This window comes from Schistocerca americana, chromosome 6 (assembly GCF_021461395.2).
Source record: "Schistocerca americana isolate TAMUIC-IGC-003095 chromosome 6, iqSchAmer2.1, whole genome shotgun sequence".
Taxonomy (NCBI): domain Eukaryota; kingdom Metazoa; phylum Arthropoda; class Insecta; order Orthoptera; family Acrididae; genus Schistocerca; species Schistocerca americana.
In genome coordinates this window covers 272,818,085-272,838,884 of record NC_060124.1, presented here as the reverse complement: position 1 = coordinate 272,838,884, position 20,800 = coordinate 272,818,085, and the positions used below count along the sequence as shown (strand labels likewise).

Genomic DNA, 20,800 nt, shown 5'->3' with positions numbered 1-20,800 from the left:
ATTTTTCTTCGTGGCAAAGTGATACTTCCAGCAGAGAGTACGAGTGTAGGACAGTAAATCTTTGACGAGGGCTGTCTGGTTGAATCTGGGAGTGGGGCTGAAGGTGAGGCCTTTGGATAGGACAGAGGTTTCGGATTGGGAGAGAGGTTTGGAGGAAAGGTTAACTACTGAATTAGGGTGTTGTGGTTCCAGATTGTGTTGATCGGAATTTTGAGGTTTTGGAGGGAGTGGAGCTGGAAGTGGGAGATTGAGTAGATGGGAGAGACTGGGTTTGTGTGCAATGAGAGGAGGTTGAGGTTTGCTGGAAAGGTTGTGAAGGGTGAGTGAGTTGCCTTTCCGGAGGTAGGAAACCAGGAGATTGGATAGTTTTTTGAGGTGGAGGGTGGCATGCTGTTCTAATTTACGGTTGGCCTGTAGGAGGATGCTCTGAACAGCCGGTGTGGATGTGGGAGAGGAAAGATTAAGGACTTTTATTAAGGATAGGAGTTGACGGGTGTGTTCATTGGCTGAGTTGATGTGTAGGTGAAGGATTAGGTGGGTGAGGGCAATGGATTGTTCAGTTTGGAACTGGTATAGGGACTGATGGAAGAAAGGGTTGCAGCCAGAGATGGGAACTTTAAGTGTGAGGCCTTTGGGGGTGATGCCAAATGTCAGACAAGCCTGAGAAAATAGAATATGGGAGCGTAATCTGGCTAGGGCGAAGGCATGTTTGCGGAGGGAATGTAAATAAAACTTAAAGGGGTCGTTGTGGGAACTTGCCCTTCAGTATATCCTCTCTTCTCGTCATCCGCCAGGCCTCAATCTCCGCTAATTTCAAGTTGCCGCCACTCATACCTCACCTGTCTTTCAACAACTTCTTTGCCTCTACACTTCTGCATCAACTGACATCTCTGCCCAAACTCTTTGTCTTTTAAATATATCTGCTTGTGTCTGTATGTGTGGATGGATATGTGCGTGAGTGCGAGTGTATACCTGTCCTTTTTTCCCCCTAAGGTAAGTCTTTCCGCTCCCGGGATTGGAATGACTCCTTACCCTCTCCCTTAAAACCCACTTCCTTTCGTCTTCCCCTCTCCTTCCCTCTTTCCTGATGAGGCAACAGTTTGTTGCGAAAGCTTGAATTTTGTGTGTATGTTTGTGTTTGTTTGTGTGTCTATCGACCTGCCAGCGCTTTCGTTCGGTAAGTCACCTCATCTTTGTTTTTATATATAATTTTTCCCACGTGGAATGTTTCCCTCTATTACATTGATATCATTAATTTGAATCCAACAATTACGTTTGTTATTGTCACTGTTGCATTTCGAAATCTTTTCTGTCGTCTTATTTTCCTCTTTCTGTTTTTGCCAGTAGTTTCACTTTGTATTCACCTTCTCCTTTTTACCGTAATCTGCTATACTATTTTATCCCGCCTATATATACTAAATAATACGTAACCCACTTCCAAACCATAACAAAAAAAAAAAAAAAGAAAAAAAAAAAAAAAAATAATTTTTTTTTTTTTTGCCGCTTTCAGCACTACCGCCGCTAGAATATCCACCGTTTCTAGTTCACAAACAGCTCCTTTCACCTTTTAAACAACCATTTCGGCCAGTTCTAATAACTTTCGCTTTATTTCCATTTCCGTTTTTCCCAAATCACTTATAATTTTTAGCCGCTTCCCACAGGTTTTAACATCATTATTTCTTCGTCAGACAATTGTTAGCCTCATTTTCATAATCTGCCACCACAATACCACTCCTTTTAATATACTACACGCAGTTTTTTCGAAATTTTCCCGAATTTCTCCGTCCTTTAACGTGTTTTGGCGGCAACACAACCACCTAACCTTTATGCACATCGTTGTCTATCAACCCAAGTCCAGCATAGCCCAGCTGTAACCAACACCTTTTCGCCTTTTTTCATTCCAGATCTCCAGTTACTTTCCGGTTCACCTTTATCTCTTCCCATATATTTTTATTTTCATTTTCATTTCACCTCATGTTACACTTTCCACCTTCTAATACCATGTCACCCTCACAATACCCCCACAACGACCCCTTTAAGTTTTATTTACATTCCCTCCGCAAACATGCCTTCGCCCTAGCCAGATTACGCTCCCATATTCTATTTTCTCAGGCTTGTCTGACATTTGGCATCACCCCCAAAGGCCTCACACTTAAAGTTCCCATCTCTGGCTGCAACCCTTTCTTCCATCAGTCCCTATACCAGTTCCAAACTGAACAATCCATTGCCCTCACCCACCTAATCCTTCACCTACACATCAACTCAGCCAATGAACACACCCGTCAACTCCTATCCTTAATAAAAGTCCTTAATCTTTCCTCTCCCACATCCACACCGGCTGTTCAGAGCATCCTCCTACAGGCCAACCGTAAATTAGAACAGCATGCCACCCTCCACCTCAAAAAACTATCCAATCTCCTGGTTTCCTACCTCCGGAAAGGCAACTCACTCACCCTTCACAACCTTTCCAGCAAACCTCAACCTCCTCTCATTGCACACAAACCCAGTCTCTCCCATCTACTCAATCTCCCACTTCCAGCTCCACTCCCTCCAAAACCTCAAAATTCCGATCAACACAATCTGGAACCACAACACCCTAATTCAGTAGTTAACCTTTCCTCCAAACCTCTCTCCCAATCCGAAACCTCTGTCCTATCCAAAGGCCTCACCTTCAGCCCCACTCCCAGATTCAACCATACAGCCCTCGTCAAAGATTTACTGTCCTACACTCGTACTCTCTGCTGGAAGTATCACTTTGCCACGAAGAAAAATGATCCTACTCCTAATGATCCGACTCCCCAAGACACCATCCAAATTGAACCCTGCCTGGAACAGTTCCGTCCTCCGTCACAGCGGGACCCACCTCCTCTTCCTCAAAATCACCCTCTCCAAACCTTCCAGGAATTTCTGACTTCCAGCCTTGCATCTCAATCCTTCTTAAAAAAACCTTAATCCTACACCCAACATCACCACCGCTGAAGCCCAGGCTATCCGTGATCTGAAGGCTGACCGATCCATCGTCATTCTTCCGGCGGACAAGGGTTCCACGACCGTGGTACTTGATCGTCGGGAGTATATGGCTGAGGGACTGCGTCAGCTTTCAGACAACACCACATACAAAGTTTGCCAAGGTAACCCCATCCCCGATGTCCAGGCAGAGCTTCAAGGAATCCTCAGAACCTTAGGCCCCCTGCAAAACCTTTCACCTGACTCCATCAACCTCCTGACCCCACCGACACCCCGCACCCCTACCTTCTACCTTCTTCCTAAAATCCACAAACCCAATCATCCCGGCCGCCCCATTGTAGCTGGTTACCAAGCCCCCACAGAACGTATCTCTGCCTACGTAGATCAACACCTTCAACCCATTACATGCAGTCTCCCATCCTTCATCAAAGACACCAACCACTTCCTTGAACGCCTGGAATCCTTACCCAATCTGTTACCCCCGGAAACCATCATTGTAACCATTGATGCCACGTCCTTATACACAAATATTCCGCACGTCCAGGGCCTCACTGCGATGGAGCATTTCCTTTCACGCCGATCACCTGCCACCCTACCTAAAACCTCTTTCCTCATTACCTTAGCCAGCTTCATCCTGACCCACGACTTCTTCACTTTTGAAGGCCAGACATACCAACAATTAAAGGGAACAGCCATGGGTACCAGGATGGCCCCCTCGTACGCCAACCTATTCATGGGTCGCTTAGAGGAAGCCTTCTTGGTTACCCAAGTCTGCCAACCCAGAGTTTGGTACAGATTTATTGATGACATCTTCATGATCTGGACTCACAGTGAAGAAGAACTCCAGAATTTCCTCTCCAACCTCAACTCCTTTGGTTCCATCAGATTCACCTGGTCCTACTCCAAATCCCATGCCACTTTCCTTGACGTTGACCTCCACCTGTCCAATGGCCAACTTCACACGTCCGTCCACATCAAACCCACCAACAAGCAACAGTACCTCCATTATGACAGCTGCCACCCATTCCACATCAAACGGTCCCTTCCCTACAGCCTAGGTCTTCGTGGCAAACGAATCTGCTCCAGTCCGGAATCCCTGAATCATTACACCAACAACCTGAAAACAGCTTTCGCATCCCGCAACTACCCTCCCGACCTGGTACAGAAGCAAATAACCAGAGCCATTTCCTCTTCCCCTCAAACCCAGAATCCCCCACAGAAGAACCACAAAAGTGCCCCACTTGTGACAGGATACTTTCCCGGACTGGACCAGACTCTGAATGTGGCTCTCCAGCAGGGATACGACTTCCTCAAATCCTGCCCTGAAATGAGATCCATCCTTCATGAAATCCTCCCCACTCCGCCAAGAGTGTCTTTCCGCCGCCCACCTAACCTTCGTAACCTGTTAGTTCATCCCTATGAAATCCCCAAACCACCTTCCCTACCCTCTGGCTCCTATCCTTGTAACCGCTCCCGATGCAAAACCTGTCCTATGCACCCTCCCACCACCACCTACTCCAGTCCTGTAACCCGGAAGGTGTACACGATCAAAGGCAGAGCCACGTGTGAAAGCACCCACGTGATTTACCAACTGACCTGCCTACACTGTGATGCATTCTATGTGGGAATGACCAGCAACAAACTGTCCATTCGCATGAATGGACACAGGCAGACAGTGTTTGTTGGTAATGAGGATCACCCTGTGGCTAAACATGCCTTGGTGCACAGCCAGCACATCTTGGCACAGTGTTACACCGTCCGGGTTATCTGGATACTTCCCACCAACACCAACCTATCCGAACTCCGGAGATGGGAACTTGCCCTTCAGTATATCCTCTCTTCTCGTCATCCGCCAGGCCTCAATCTCCGCTAATTTCAAGTTGCCGCCACTCATACCTCACCTGTCTTTCAACAACTTCTTTGCCTCTACACTTCTGCCTCAACTGACATCTCTGCCCAAACCCTTTGTCTTTTAAATATGTCTGCTTGTGTCTGTATGTGTGGATGGATATGTGGGTGAGTGCAAGTGTATACCTGTCCTTTTTTCCCCCTAAGGTAAGTCTTTCCGCTCCCGGGATTGGAATGACTCCTTACCCTCTCCCTTAAAACCCACTTACTTTCGTCTTCCCCTCTCCTTCCCTCTTTCCTGATGAGGCAACAGTTTGTTGCGAAAGCTTGAATTTTGTGTGTATGTTTGTGTTTGTTTGTGTGTCTATCGACCTGCCAGCGCTTTCGTTCGGTAAGTCACCTCATCTTTGTTTTTACATATATATAACAATGAAAATAATCAATTATTGATAAAATTATTTAATTGGATAGATAAGAAATCTACTCACCAAGCGGCATCAGAACACACACATAAAAGACTGTTGTGATTGGCAAGCTTTTGGAGCCAGTGGCTCCTTCTTCAGGCAGAAGGGTTGAAGGGGAAGGAAGAAGGGTGATAGAAAAGTACTGGAGAGGTCTAGGAAAAGAGGTAGATTTTGGGAAGGGCACCCAGAACTGGGGGCCTGGGAAGACTTATCATACGGTGTGTGTGTCTATATGATTTAATTGGATAGATAAAAAATCTACTCACCAAGTGGTAGCAGAACACACACATAAAAGACTGTTGTGATTGGCAAGCTTTCAGAGCCAGTGGTTCCTTCTTCAGGCAGAAGGGTTGAAGGAAAAGGAAGAAGGGTGAAGCAAAAGGACTGTAGAGGTCTAGGATCCTAGACCTCTCCAGTCCTTTTCCTCCACCCAGAACCGTGGGTCAGGGGAAACTTACTATACTGTAAGTCTCCGTTGACCCATGGTTCTGGGTGCCTTTACCAAAATCTACCCCTTTTTTCTAGACCTCTCCAGTCCTTTTCCCTCACCCTTCTTCCTTCTCCTTCAACCCTTCTGCCTCAAGAAGAGCCACTGGCTCCAAAAGCTACCCAATCACAAGTCTTTTATGTGTGGGTTCTGCTGCTGCTTGGTGATTAGATTTTTTTATCTATCCAATAAACATAGTTTCATAATATTGGTACATTCCATCCTGGGTTTTCCATTGTTTGATTTTTGTCAAGTTCGTGCTGCATTTTTAAGTCTATATGGCCTATAAAGAAATTCATACAGTCCAAAAAGGATATGACAGCTGATTTTCACATCTTCAGGGTTCATCTGTAAATATGCCTCCTTACAGTCCAACACAGTGAAAACTGAGGCACATGCCAAATAATGAACAAATCCTTAATATTTGGGACAAATTAACTGTCTGGCATTGTGTGGAAATTGAGCACCTGATAATTGCCACGTAATTTAAATATGCCATTCTTATTGGGTACAAGCCAAATGAGTGACACCCAAGGATGAGCAGACTATCTAACAATCCCAGCTTGCAATAACTCCTCTATAACCAACTTAGTCACACGGAGTCTCTCAGGAGCCAGTCTACGTGCTTTGTGTCAACTGGCACACCCAGCATGGTGCTTATTTTATGGACAGCACTGTTACTGATAGTACACTCTTTGAACTGCACACATGGATTAGGTGGGGCACGGAAGGTAAGTACAATAGATGCATGGGCACCAGAAGACTAGTGCACTTGACTGACCTTTACAGGTGCTGATGACACTGTTGCGGGCTGCTCCAATGGTATGTGAGTGCCTGCTGCAGTCTGTTCTAGGTCCACTGACTCTTTTGCAGTAAGAGAAGCAGGATGATGAAGCTCCTTGTGAGTGAGCTGTTCCAGATATGTATGCATGATGGCAAGCTCATCTGCTGATGTGTGAATTTTATCATGTATAGTGAGGATTCCTTCATGTAGGCTCAATGTTTCCTTTTGTATGTCATAGTACTGATGGGTAGTATGTTGTAATTCTGGCACCAATGACAGACAGTCTTGAACCATCTGTTAATAGTGTTTGTATGTGTCAACCGAATTGACAGTTTGTGGGCTGGGATCTGTAGTCATTGGCTGCATGGCAGACAGTGGACTAAGGATAAATCCAATCACACAACGTCCACTGTTGTGATGCAAAGGAGTTCCACAAGACAACTTGGGTAACAGGGTGGAGAGTGAAAATGCCTTAGAAAGTAAACCACCAATACTAGTTGTTGACATTACTGATGAAAAATTCCTTAGAGACTTTTTCTTCTAAACAAAAATCCAAGGTTAAATGTGTGGCTCCATACACTGTGATGTGTGAACTGTTCACCCCACAAAGTTAAAGGAAAAAAAAGGTTTTTTGATGTTGGTGGTAGATCACTTGGAATAATGCTCACCTCAGATCCCATGTCAATGAGAAAATATTGACTTCCTTTCATGTTCAGACAGTAGGTGACTTGAATTTGTGGGACCACTGTTCTTCTTATTTGAATAATCACAGGATGCCTTACAGTTTCAACCTTTATTACCAAAACATTTGAAATAGCAGCAGAGGTGTGGTAGCATCATTTTTTTCTGCAGTTAGGTTTGTGTCGCCAGCTAGCCCTCAATTTGTTTTGACCAGGCCAAGCAGGTGGGAGTAACATCACCTTCGGAGTTGTCTGGGAGTGCTAAGTACCATTCGGCTGCTTGATGCCACAATTCACAACCTGTACCCTGGCTAAGGTACAGCTGGTCATCATTGCATGATGAAGAAATGCATTGTTGATGATGCAGTTCTACAAGAAGTCTGTCTGCTAAAATTAATCTTCTCCAGTAGTTTATGCTAAAACAAGATATTTTTTAATAGTCAGTGAATTAAATGTCAGAGACGTCTCCGGAGTTGAGAAGACATTTTTGCATCTAAATGTTGGTCATAGATAACTTGAGGTAGTTCTGTTCTGGCGTTAGTGCTATGTCAGTTACATGTCAGAGATGTCTCCAAAGCTGATAAGGTGTTTTTGTGCCTAAATGTTGGTTGTAGATAACTTTAGGGAGTTGCTGCTGTGGTGACATTGAATGAGCGCAGTTTTCTCCAAATCATATTTGGTGATAGCTGGGGTTGACAATATAACATCACTGGTGAGGTCTGCATGCTCACTGAGATGTGACAATGAGGTGTTTAACTTTGAATGTCATAAGAAATATTATGATTGAGTAAAATGCACACTGTGACAGTTGCTTTTGCGGCGGAAGATTGGCAGCTTGGGAAATAACTTAAACTGCACAGGGCTGCCTTGAAAATTCCGAAGTCCTTGTAGTACTGCATTTGAATGGAGAGTGATGAGGGATGAGCTCTTGTTTGGAGGCCACTGTGTGGAAGTAGGGTCCAGAACAGTGTCCATACATGGCCCAACCACATGGGCTGCATATTGCAATGTGAGAGTGTTCAACAACAGCATATGTGATGCAGGAGGACTGACATGATCAAACAACACCAGTCCATGCCTGTCCATGGTAGTTTGTTTTGAAGCATCTTGTTTGGTTGTGGAAGGGTGACATTTTTATATGAAGTTACACAGAAGGTCAATAACTGGTACACATTGTTTGGGTACAATAATGTCATTATTGTTACCACTGATACTGCATGAAAAACATCGCTTTCACATACCCAAGACAAGAGTTGTTGCTACTGTAAAGCACTGAACTCAACACCAGATAAGTCACTGTCTTGTAATTCCTGGTCTTCTGCAGTAAAGTTGCATGATGGCTCCATTGTGTTGCCACCAAGATGAGTCACAAGACATAGGACATTGTGGGGTCACGAATGCAGTGTAGACATAGGTAAAGATACTCCAAATGGAATGAAGGAGATCATAAATACCAAATATCTACACTTTGTTAGTTGATGGATGTATATGTAAGACACTTGCATACACAACATAAATCTAGAAATGACTGAATCAGAGACTGTTCATACACCAGAGCTGCAGTGTTGTCCAAAGAATTTCCACATTGGAAAAATCGATCTCTACTAGGTCACCACAAATCCGTTGTCCTGAGACGTTAAGCTCAGTGACATCTTTGTAATATTCCAAAGAAGTAAGCTATGCACCTAGTTATGAATTGACCTTTTTTTTCTAGTCTAAGGCTGTTGTTATACAACAAATGCTGCACATACGAGGTGTGATTGGAAAGTTTTAAGAATGGGCTTGTAATTGTACAGTGGTGGTACTTACATGTTACAGTAATGAATCTCCTTCAAAAAACTCCCCTTCTGACTGAACATTCTGACTCTGATGGTGTTTCCACTTTTGGAAACATTCCTATAAATTTTTTTCCTGAAGTGTGTTAAGGACACTCTCCATATTTGCCTGGATGTCTTCAGTCGAGTCAATTCGTTCCCCTTTCAGTGAAAATTTCATTTTAGAAAACAGGCAGAAGTCCGCAGGGGCCAAATCAGGGGACTACGCTCGTTGTGGAAGCACAGGAATTTTGAATTTGGTCCAAAATTCAACAATGGAGAAGGCACGATGAGCCAGAGCATTGTCATGGTGTAGCACCGAACTCCTGTCTTTCCACAATGCAGGCCTTTTCTTCCGCACCTATTCGTGCAAATGCACAAGGACACATTCGTAGTATTGCGGGTTAATTGTCTGTCCTCCAGGGGTCAATTCATGATGCACAATACTGGTAGAACCGAAAAAAAATCACCAACATTGTTTTCACCTTCGACCGAGTTTGCCGTGCTTTTTTTGGTCGTTGTGAACTTGGAGTCTTCCACTGTGAAGACTGCACTTTGGTTTCAGTATCATATCCATATACCCACTATTCTTCAGCTGTAATTGCCCTATTTAACAAATATGGGTCATTTTTAGTCTGATAATCAGTTCTTGGCATGCTTCAAGTCTGTATTGTCTCTGGTTGCTTGACAACACTTTTGGAATGAATTTTGTGGACACCCGACGCATGTTAAGATCTACAGTTAAAATTGCCTGAACTGCTTAGAAACTTAAATTAAGTTCATCATCCATCTCCCTAATTGTAAGTCTACGATCAGAGCACGCTAAGTCGTGAACTTTCACATTTTCATTAGTTTTTGAGATGGAAGGATGGCTGGATGGTGGTTCATCTACAAATGATTTGCAGTCTTTTTAAATCTGTTGAACTAGACAAAAACATTTGACTGGCTCATACAATTATCTGCAAAAGCTGTTTTTCATAGTTTGTAAGTCTCAGAAGCCGATTTCTCGGTTTTAAAACAAAATTTCACACAAACTCGTTGCTTCGTTTTTGTGTCCATTTTCACCCAGACAGAATCCAGCAACAAGCCCTAACAGACCCACACTCAACTAGCTGCCACAATGAACTGAATAAAGGAAAAGCAGTTTCCTGTCAGAGGGCATTCAAGGAAAAGGCAATGACTCACTCCCCACCTTCTGTGTACCTGCCTGTCAAACCAGTAAGCAGTAGCGGCTCCATTCTTAAAACTTTCCAATCACACCTCATATGCAATTTTTTGTTCCATTTGATAGTGGTTCATAGCTCTAGTCTACAACTTGCACTTTGCAGTACTTTTTCATTTTTGTTGTGCCTTTCCGTAAATCCTCAGCATATTCTTGTGAAACCATTAATCCAAGACCTCCAGTAATTTACAGTGCCCTCTTTTAATTTCACAGAGCAGAGCGTTTCCTCATGCACTCAAAATGATTTGAATTTGAGGCACCATACACAATAAAGTTTTAATTTTGCTGAATTTTGATTTAGCTATTACTATTCATATCTTAATTTTCACATATGCTTTCATGCCATCAGTTTTACACTACAGTACATGAGACGTTTAGGCCTATATTTTGTTACCTCTGAACTGTACAGACTTTTGGTATAAGTGCAGCTTCCATACTTCAATTTCTTTACCCATATTTTGTTTTCAGTTAATGAAATTTACATTACGTCTCAAACTGTCATTGTAAGTGTTCGTGGGGAACTGTGACTTATCCTGCCACAGTAGGTATGTAGGAATTGAATTAGACACCCAGAAATGAAATTAAGTTGGTGTGAAATCTGTTGAGATACAATGACAGAGTCTTACACATATGAGTGAGAACTGGTTGTAAATATCACATAACGCCGATAGAACCTCTGGGCATAGTGCTTGAAAATCTTAGATGTAAATATTAGTGGCAATAAAAGTCTGTGTCAGGCCTGGAGGCACAGTCAGATAGAATGATGATTCAGTCAGTGTTTCCCAAGCCATATAGCAAGCAGCAGCTATGTTCCGAATTGTGAGTACTGTTTACTCAGACACTATGGAGTCATCAGTTAGGCTTTCCATATGGCCAGCACTGTCCTCAGATTGGAATGGCTAGCAGTACACGAAGCAGTTTTGCTGATTATGCCACACCTACAAAATTTAGGTCTAACATGCCTGAAGAGATTTGTGCACAATGTGGCCCAATCATATGCAATTCAAGACATTCAGTGTCATATTACAATAAGCTCTGTCTCCCTTTGTTTTGGTAGTTCAATTAACTCAGAAAAAGTGGCAGGTAAATATTAATTTCAATATCAGTGATGGCTTCATATTTTATGCACATACTTCAAAAGACATACACCATCTTATGCCAGCATCAATGGCCATACAGAACTGTACATACTTGTGCAAAATGCAATGCTTTCAACCAACTGAACACACAATGTCTTGCCCCTCAAGCTCAGCAATTTACACAGGTCACACCTTACATCTCACATTACCCACAATGACAAAGTTATCGGAATTTCAGTCATTTCCTAGTAGTTGACAACCGTCATCAGGAATGAGGCTTCTACAAAAATAGCTCTATCATTGCCAGTGGAAACAACATCGAATGTTCTTGAAGATAAGTTATCTATGCAAATAGTCTGCAATACTGCAGACAATAAAAGAAAAGGTACCACACTCACCACTGTAGTGCTTATGATGAGTGTGCAAATGGTCACCATGTTTAAGAACAGCAGAACAAAAATAGAATAGCTCATTGCAGTCTCCAGTTCTTTGACACTCCTGAAAAAAGAAATGGAAAGAGAAGCAGTGAAAAACAGTAAGCACAATGCTTTCTTCACACAATAAATGAAACCCAGTTAACTCACTTCATATAAATAATAGACACTTACCTTCATCAGGACATTTATAATCGGTGAGACATTAATAACTTGATCATAAACATGAAGTGAACATACTTTCCCACTAACTTTTTGTCTCTTAACTTATTTGCCAGTACTAATACCCATAAATCCCATGTGGTGTTGCTAATCCCTCCCCCCCCCCCCCCCCCCCCGATGCCTCCACAGATAGTGACTCAATGAACATTCACTATGTGTAGTGGGTGGATACTCAAGGTGTACCAAAACTAGCATGGCCATGGGTGAGTGAAAAGCTGTGGAAAAGGCAATACTTTTAGGATGGGCATCCGAGCACTGTGCCACTGTGGCTCCTGGTTGAGGGTTGTGCAGAAGGTTACCTCTACACACACACACACACACACACACACACACACACACACACACACATTGGTCGGGACTCTGTACAGAAACCTTGTAATCTGGTCTGTCTCAACTGTAATTGGATGTGGCAACATACAGTGGACTTCTCCTTTGTAACCTGGAATGTAAGGAGCCTACACAGGCCAAAAAGTGGACAGAATATTACCAACAAGTTAGAAAAATAAAAGCTGAAAGTCATAGCCACCAGGAGATTTGATTGTAGGGTACAAGGTTAATCAAGATAAGCACTGGGATCATCCTCTATGGAGACTGTAGCAGGTGCCATGAAATGGGTACTGGATTTTATGTACATGACATAGTAATAAAAGAAGTGAAAGAGTTAAAATCCATGAACAACAAAATCTCCTACATTACAGTTGCTTTCCAGAACAGTGACATATCCTTGCACATGCAGCCTGTGAGGGTAAGGAGGAATTTTATGCTGAATTGGAGTATGTGCCTAAATCATTGCCATTTCATAATGTTACATCTACATCTGTATTATGCAAACCACCATGAAGTGCAGGGCAGAGGGTATGTCTCATTGTACCAGTTATTAAAATTTCTCCCAACCCATTCACACATGGAGTGCGGGAAGAACGATTGCTTGAAAACATCTGTCTTCAAGGGTCTGCCAGTTCAATTCCTTCAGTATCTCTGTGATACTCTCCCATGGATCAAATGAACCTATGACCATTCAGGCTGCCCTTCTGTGTATACGTTCAATATACCATGTTAATCCTATTGGTATGTGTCACACACACATGAGCAATCTTCTTGAACCAGAAGGACAAGTGATTTGTAAGGAATCTCTTAGCAATCTCCTTTGCAGACTGATTGCACTTCCCCAGTATTCTACCAGTAAACTGTAGTCTACCACCATCTTAACCCAAGACTGAGCTTATGTGACCATTCCATTTCATATCCCACAAAGTGTTACACCCAGGTATTTGTATGAGTTGGCCAATTCCAACAGAGACTCATTGACATTATAATCATAGGATATTACATTTTTTCGTTTTGTGAAGAGCACAATTTTACATTTTTGAACATTTATAGTAAGTTTCCAATCTTTGCACCACTCTGAAATCTTACCAAGATCTGACTAAATATTTACACAACTTCTTCCAAGCAGTACTTCCTTACAGATAACTGCATCATCTGCAAAAAGTCTGAGGTCACTGTTAAAATTGTCCACAAGGTCATTAATTACAAAATGAACAGCAAGGGTCCCAACACACTTCCATGGGGCACAACTAAAGTTACTTCTGCATCTGATGATGACTCTCCATCCAAGATAATGTGATGCATTCTCCCTACCAAAAACTCTTTAATCCAGTCACAAATTTCACTTGATACGCCTCATGATTGTACTTTTGACAATAAACATAGGTTGGTACTGCCTTTTGGAAATCAAGAAATACTGCATCTATGTGACTGCCTTGATCCAAGCTGGGTTTCACATGATGGATGTTTTCAGAATCCATGGTGTTTGTCATGGAGGAAGTCATTCTGTTCAAGATACCTCATTATGTGTGAGCTCAGAATATGTTCTAAGATTCTACAACAAACTGATGTCAAGGTTATTGGATCGTAGTTTTGTGGATCACTTCTATTACCCTTCTTGTACATGGATGTGACCTGTGCTTTTTTCCAAGATCTTGGCACATTTTTTTGTTTGAGATATCTGCAACAGATTATAATTATAAGAGGGACTAACCCAGCTACAAATTCATTATAAAATCTGTCAGGTATCCCACTGGGGCCTGGAGCTTTATTTAATTTTAATGATTTCAACTGTTTCTCAACCCCACTGACACTAATACTTATTTCAACCATCTTTCCAGTGGTACAAGAATTAAATTGGGACAGTTCTCCTGGGCTTTCCTTTGGAAACAGTTGAAAATGGAGTCAAGCATTTCAGCTTTTGCTTTGCTACCCTCAATTCATTTCCTGTCTCATTTACTAAGGACTGTGAACTAACTCTGGTGCCACTAACAGCCTTTACATACAGCCATAATGTCTTTGGGTTTTGTGGAAGATCATTTGACAATACTCTGCTTTGGTAGTCATTGAAGGCATCACACATTGCTCTCTTCACAGAGTCAAGTATGTTTCATTCAATATCTCTCTACCCCTTCTCCTAAATTTTGTTTTACACCTATTATACAGTAATCCTAATTTTTTTAGAAGTTTCTTTACAATGATTGTATATCATGGAGAGTCCCTCCCATTATGAACTGTTTCACTTTATACATATCCATGCAGTGCACGGTCAATTATTCTTTTAAACTTGAGCCATAGTTCCTTTATATGCTCAAGCTCCTCATTGAGATATGACTACTGATTTTTTACCTAGTTTACTGAACATATATATCTTTCCACTTGTTTTAGTTGTCCTTTGTAATTTGCTGTTACAACTATGTCATCGTGATTGATATCAGTTCTGATGTGGACATTCTCAAAGAGTCAAGTCTATTTATCGCTGTTGGATTCAATATGTTTCCATCATGAGCCATTTTCTGAACTATCTGTTCTAGGTAGTTTTCAGAAAAGGCATTTAGTAATGTTTCATAGGATGTCTTATCACTCCCACCACAGTTGATTGTTGGATGATTTAAGTCTCTGCCTATGATTACAGTATGAGTGGGGAACTCTGTTGACAGTAAAGTAGTGATGCTGAATGAAGAAGAAATACTATAAATAATCAGTAACCTAAAAAACACATATTAAAATAGTATGGGGTGATATTAATTACAAATTGGGCTAGAAGACATTTATAAATCAGTGATCAGTAACACAAGTCTGCATCTAGACAGTAGTGACAGTGGCACCCTAATATATATATTAAACAACTCCTTATCAACTGGAATCTTTCCCAGTAGCCTAAAAACAGCTAAAGTAACTCCACTGTTCAAAAAAGGGGACTCTGATAATGTAAATAATTATCGTCCATTATCCCAACTCAGTGTTTTCTCCTAAATATTTGAGAAAATTTTCTACAATAGACTACTAAGCTACATTACAAAAAATTCATTACTCTCAGCAAATCAACATGGATTCAGTAAATCAAAGTCTACAACAACAGCAATGTATGATTACATAGAAGCTGTGTTTAAAGCACTGGATTACAGAAAAGATGCTACTGGTATCTTTCTGGACCTTTCAAAAGCTTTCGACATAATTGACCATGACTTCCTCATTCACAAATTAGATCAATAAGGTGTCTGAGGAATCCCAAATCAGTGGATAAGATCTCACCTAGAAAACAGGCAGCAAGTGGTAGTTTTAAGGCATGATGACATTTTAGTACAAGGAAATATTATCACAACACCACATGTCTCCAGTAAATCAACAATAAAGTACGGAGTGCCACAAGGTTCTGTCCTAGGACCTCTACTGTTCCTCCTTTATATTGATGATATAAATGACTTTATTAAATTGGGAAAACTAATCTTATTTGCTGATGACATCAACATATTAATAACAGCTCCTGACAAAATCTCAACGGAAGTAGCAATAGATGCTGTAATGTCCCAAATTACTAGCTGGTTTCAAAAACATAAAATAATAATAAATAAAGAAAAAACTGTCTTTATGAATTTCCACTCTTCTCCACATGTGCAAAACTTTGTTACAGTACCATATCTTGAAAATACGTTACTGAACTCGGTTACTGACACTAAGGTTCTAAGCTTATGGGTACAAGGTAATTTAAAATGAGACTGTGATATAAAAGAACTTGAGAAAAACACTTTCAAAAGCTTGTTATGCTCTGTGTGTGTTAAATAAAAGTGCAAGCAAGTCAACGGTTATTCAGGCGTATTATGCATACTTCCATGCACTACTTCGATATGGGCTAATCTTCTGGGGAAATTCAGCCACCAGCATAAAGATCTTTAGGATGCAGAAAAGAGCAATCAGGGCTATCTGCAACCTAAGAAAACTGGAAACATGTAGACCACATTTCATCCAGATGAAAATAATGAGCCTACCGAGCCTTTACATATATGAGTGTATCCTGTTCGCAAATGAGTATCTTTTAAACCAAACTGGACATCTTCAACAAAATAAGCATATACACAGTCACAACACAAGAAACACAAATAATATCCACATGTCACAGTGTAGAACAGCACTGTACCAAAAAAGTGTATCACAGATAACAGTTCAGCTATATAACAGCTTACCCAGTGATTTAAAATCGCAGCAACATAAAATTTTTTTTAAACATAATCTTAAGTCATTTCTAGCGGAAAAATGTTTTTACTCTGTAAAAGAATTTTTAAATTTCAAAAAATAGCCTTGTAAACAATGATTATATAATAATGGTTAAATTCAAATTGCTATATTTGTCACTTGCAATTTATGATTGTTATCTGTAATTAATTTTGTCATGCTCTCTCTCTCTCTCTCTCTCTCTCTCTCTCTCTCTCTCTCTCTCTCTCTGTGTGTGTGTGTGTGTGTGTGTGTGTGTGTGTTTCTGTTCCTTTTGCAATTTTGACTTGTCCTATATTCGATGTACTGTTTAAGTATGTAATGAATCAAATGGACCTATAAATAAATGAAAAAATGAAAAATGAATGAATGATTAGTTTCATAATTGACAGTAATATCTGCATCATGATTTCAACATAAAAATATACATAATGGGACACGGGTGGCACCAGATGGGCAACCATAAATCAGATAGACCATGTATGTATGCAAATAGCATCAAATGTATGCAAAGCTATAGAGAAGCAGATTGCGACACTGATCACTTCTTGGTGATAAATAAGATGAACATTAAAATTAAGAAGGTGCGCAAAGTAGCTACATATTATGATATAAGCAGATTAGAAGAGTCAGAGATGAAAATATCATATGAGTCACCACTATCAGAAAACCTGAGTAAATGTGAGGAAAAGGTAGGAGACTATGACATCAACCACAGTTGGTCTCAAATTAAGGAAACAGAAAACAGGGTAGTATCATGAAATTCTAGGCAAATGAAAGATGTCACATAAAGTGTGGTTCAGTCAAGGGTGTCAAAAAATTAGAGAGAGAAGGTTGCCTCTCAAGAAAGGGTTATAAAGTATGAAGGATGAGGAGTTAGAAGATAAGAATGTCAGAATAAGGCAGGATATGGCAACTATACTAAGGCAGGAGAAGCAGATATATTACAAGGAGCTAATAAAGAAGCCGAAGAGGACTGCAACCCCCACAGGACAAGATGAGTGTACCAAAAAGTAAAGAAAGTAACACATAACTATAAGAAAAAAGAAACATTGACTGAAAACACACAGGGGAAGATCCTCACAAATGAAACTAAAGCAGAACAGTGATGGGCAGAACACTTCACAGCATTACTAAACTGTTATGAACCTGCTGTGTTTTTCACATGAGGTACCAGACTCTATTCTCAGGAAAGCAGAGATCCCGAATGAAGAACAAATATGACAAATAATTAAAAACCAAAAAAACAACAAGGCTTTTGGCAAAGATCTAATTGCAGGCGAGCTAATAAAAAAAATGGAGGGCCTGTACTGGTTAAAATAATTAGGAAAATGATGAAGAATGTTTGGGAACATGAGAGATTACCTGACAACTGGAAAATGGACTTAATCTGCCCTATACTAAAAGAGAATGACTCATTGCTACATGATAATTATGGAGGGATTGCATACTTTAATGCAACCTACAAAATTCTGTCTCAGTGTTCACTGAAGAGAATGATCCCAATTGCAGAAGTAATTACTGAGGATTATCAACGTGCTGTCAGAAGGTACAGATCAACTACAGACCAGCTTTTTGGGTTCAGACAGGTAATCGAGAAAGGATGGGAGCATAACATTTAGATTCATGTAATTTTTGTTGACCTAAAAAAAATCTAACATGTGACAGTCTACATAGTGACACAACCACAAATGTCATGAAAGAATTTCAGTGTGTATCAAAACTGATGTGTGTAGTACACATATATTTAGAAGAAAAATATTGCTGAGAGAGGGTCACTAAATGAATGTCAGAGCATTTTGAAGTCAGAATTGGTCTTAGACAAGGAGATGCATTACCTGCAGTACCTTTAATTTTAGAAAAGATAGACAGAGAACACTAAAAATTAAACCAGGCTGGAATGAAACTGGTAATAATACAATGAAGAGTGTATCCAGCATTAAGACAGTGTGGTAATTTAATTAAAGAAACGAATGCAGCTGCAACAGTATTAAATGGGCACTTTCTAACAGTTTCTGAGAAAACTGGCTGTAGGGGTTCAGTCAACGAGGCTATGGACCTTCTGAAAGGATCTGGTCTGTACAAAATTAATCAATTCCTCATAGCCCCAGTTACAGTCAGTGAAGTGAAAAGGATCATCACTAAAATGCAAACCAAAATGTCATCTGGCTTTGATAATATCTCCACTAAGGTACTTAAACATTGTCATAATGCCATTTGTGTAATACTTTGCCATATATTTAATGAATCCCTTCATCAAGGTATTGTCCCTGATAGAATGAAGTATGCTGATGTGAAACCACTGTTCAAGAAGGGGGGAAAAAACTGATGCTTCTAACTACCTCCCTATATCCCTTTTAACATGCTTCTCCAAAGTTCTCGAGAAACTGATGCATAGGAGAATTGTAGAACATCTGAATTTCCACAAGGCTCTTAGTCAATGCCAATTTTGTTTCCAATCAGGCCTGTCAACTGATGATGCCATATTCTCCTTTACTAATAATGTTCTAGAAGCACTGAACAATAAATTGGCTTCATTTGGTATTTTTTGCAACTTAACCAAAGCCTTTGACTGTGTGAGCCATGAAATCCTCCTTTCAAAAGCAGCCTATTATGGTTTAACTGACACAGTGGGAATGTGGCTCAGATCATACCTGACTGACAGAAAGCAGAGGGTATTGCTGAATCATGAAGCTGGCTCAATAGATTCATCTGGCTGAGGAGCAGTTAGTGTAGGCATGCCACAAGATTCAGTGCTTGGCCCTTTGCCCTTTGTTACTTTTATTACTGACCTTCCTCTTTGTTGTAAGGCTACCATCAAATTTACTCTTTTCGCAAATGATACATCCCTTGTAATTGAAAAAACACCTGAAAATGATTTCCATGGGTCTCACAAAGTTCAGGATGACATAAGTCTAAGCTGTAATGATCAAGATATACACCAAGTTTATTCAACAAAAGTTTTAGGCCTCCACATTGACAATAAATTAAATTGGTCTTGCCATATTTTGGACTTGAGAAAAATATTTAGTTCAGCAACTTATGCTCTACGTATTATAGCAACAACCAATGGCAAATGAAGGATTTGTAACTCAGAAAAGAGCAGTCCGAATTATAAGTTGAGTTAACAGGAATCATTCATGCAGAAATCTTTTTAAAACTTTCGAAATGTGGTGCTACAGAAGAATGCTGAAGATTAGATGGCTAGATCACATAGCTAATGAGGAGGTATTGAACAGAATTGGGGAGAAGAGGAGTTTGTGGCACAACTTGACTAGAAGAAGGGATCGGTTGGTAGGACATGTCCTGAGGCATCAAGGGATCACCAATTTGGTACTGGAGGGCAGCGTGGAGGGTAAAAATCGTAGAGGGAGACCAAGAGATGAATACACTAAGCAGATTCAGAAGGATGTAGGCTGCAGTAGGTACTGGGAGATGAAGAAGCTTGCACAGAATAGAGTAGCATGGAGAGCTGCATCAAGCCAGTCTCAGGGCTGAAGACCACAACAACAACATGAGGCTACAAGAACTCATTTAAATCTTTTCAATCCAATTTAAGAACGTATCATATTAATAATTTATTTACATTTGAATAGTAAGTTTCTGTTTTTTAGTATTATTTATGTCGCTCTTCACAAATGACTTTATACAATTTGATGTGATTATAAGAAAGACACTTGTTAAATTCTTGGTTTGTCTCAGCGTCTTTTCACCTGATCATGTTTGAAATAGAGTAGCATTATACTTACTTGCTTATAATATAACAATCTTTTTAGTTGTTATTTCCCTAAATCATAAAATAAAGAAGCAAGAAAATTAATTTTATACCGTTTTTCGGAAGAGTTTTGTTTCAGTATTAAATAAATGCCAGTTTACACCTTTGGCCTTCTAACCCGCAAAGCTCTAAAGATAAGTTATAGAAGCATGATTTACATCACTGGCTCTTCTATGGTAAGGGCGTATAAACTGGGAAATTTCGAAAATATTAACAATGACCTCACAATATATCTTATCCCTTATGTGCTTTTCAGCTAAGAACCTACACATGTACAAAACATGAACACAAGAACAAAACACGACTTTCATGTTGACAGAAAAAAACCTGAGTCTGATTCAAAAGGAGGTATACTACTCAAACATAAAGGTGTTTAATGCACTCCTGTCTGACGTAAAAAATCTTACCAGTGAAATGCCAAAATTTAAGAGTAAATTGAAGGAATATCTTCTGGAAAAAGCGTTTTACTCTCTTCATCAATTCTT

General features: G+C 40.4%; 1 protein-coding gene across 1 annotated transcript in view; it reads right to left on the bottom strand.

The window, feature by feature from the left end:
• LOC124619702 (odorant receptor Or1-like) overlaps window positions 1-20,800 on the bottom strand; it is a 175,698-nt gene that overhangs the window by 77,963 nt on the left and 76,935 nt on the right. Inside the window, exon 3 of the mRNA XM_047146259.1 lies at window positions 11,744-11,843. Within this exon, the coding sequence (XP_047002215.1) occupies window positions 11,744-11,843 (100 nt within the window). The remainder of the gene's footprint in view (window positions 1-11,743; window positions 11,844-20,800) is intronic.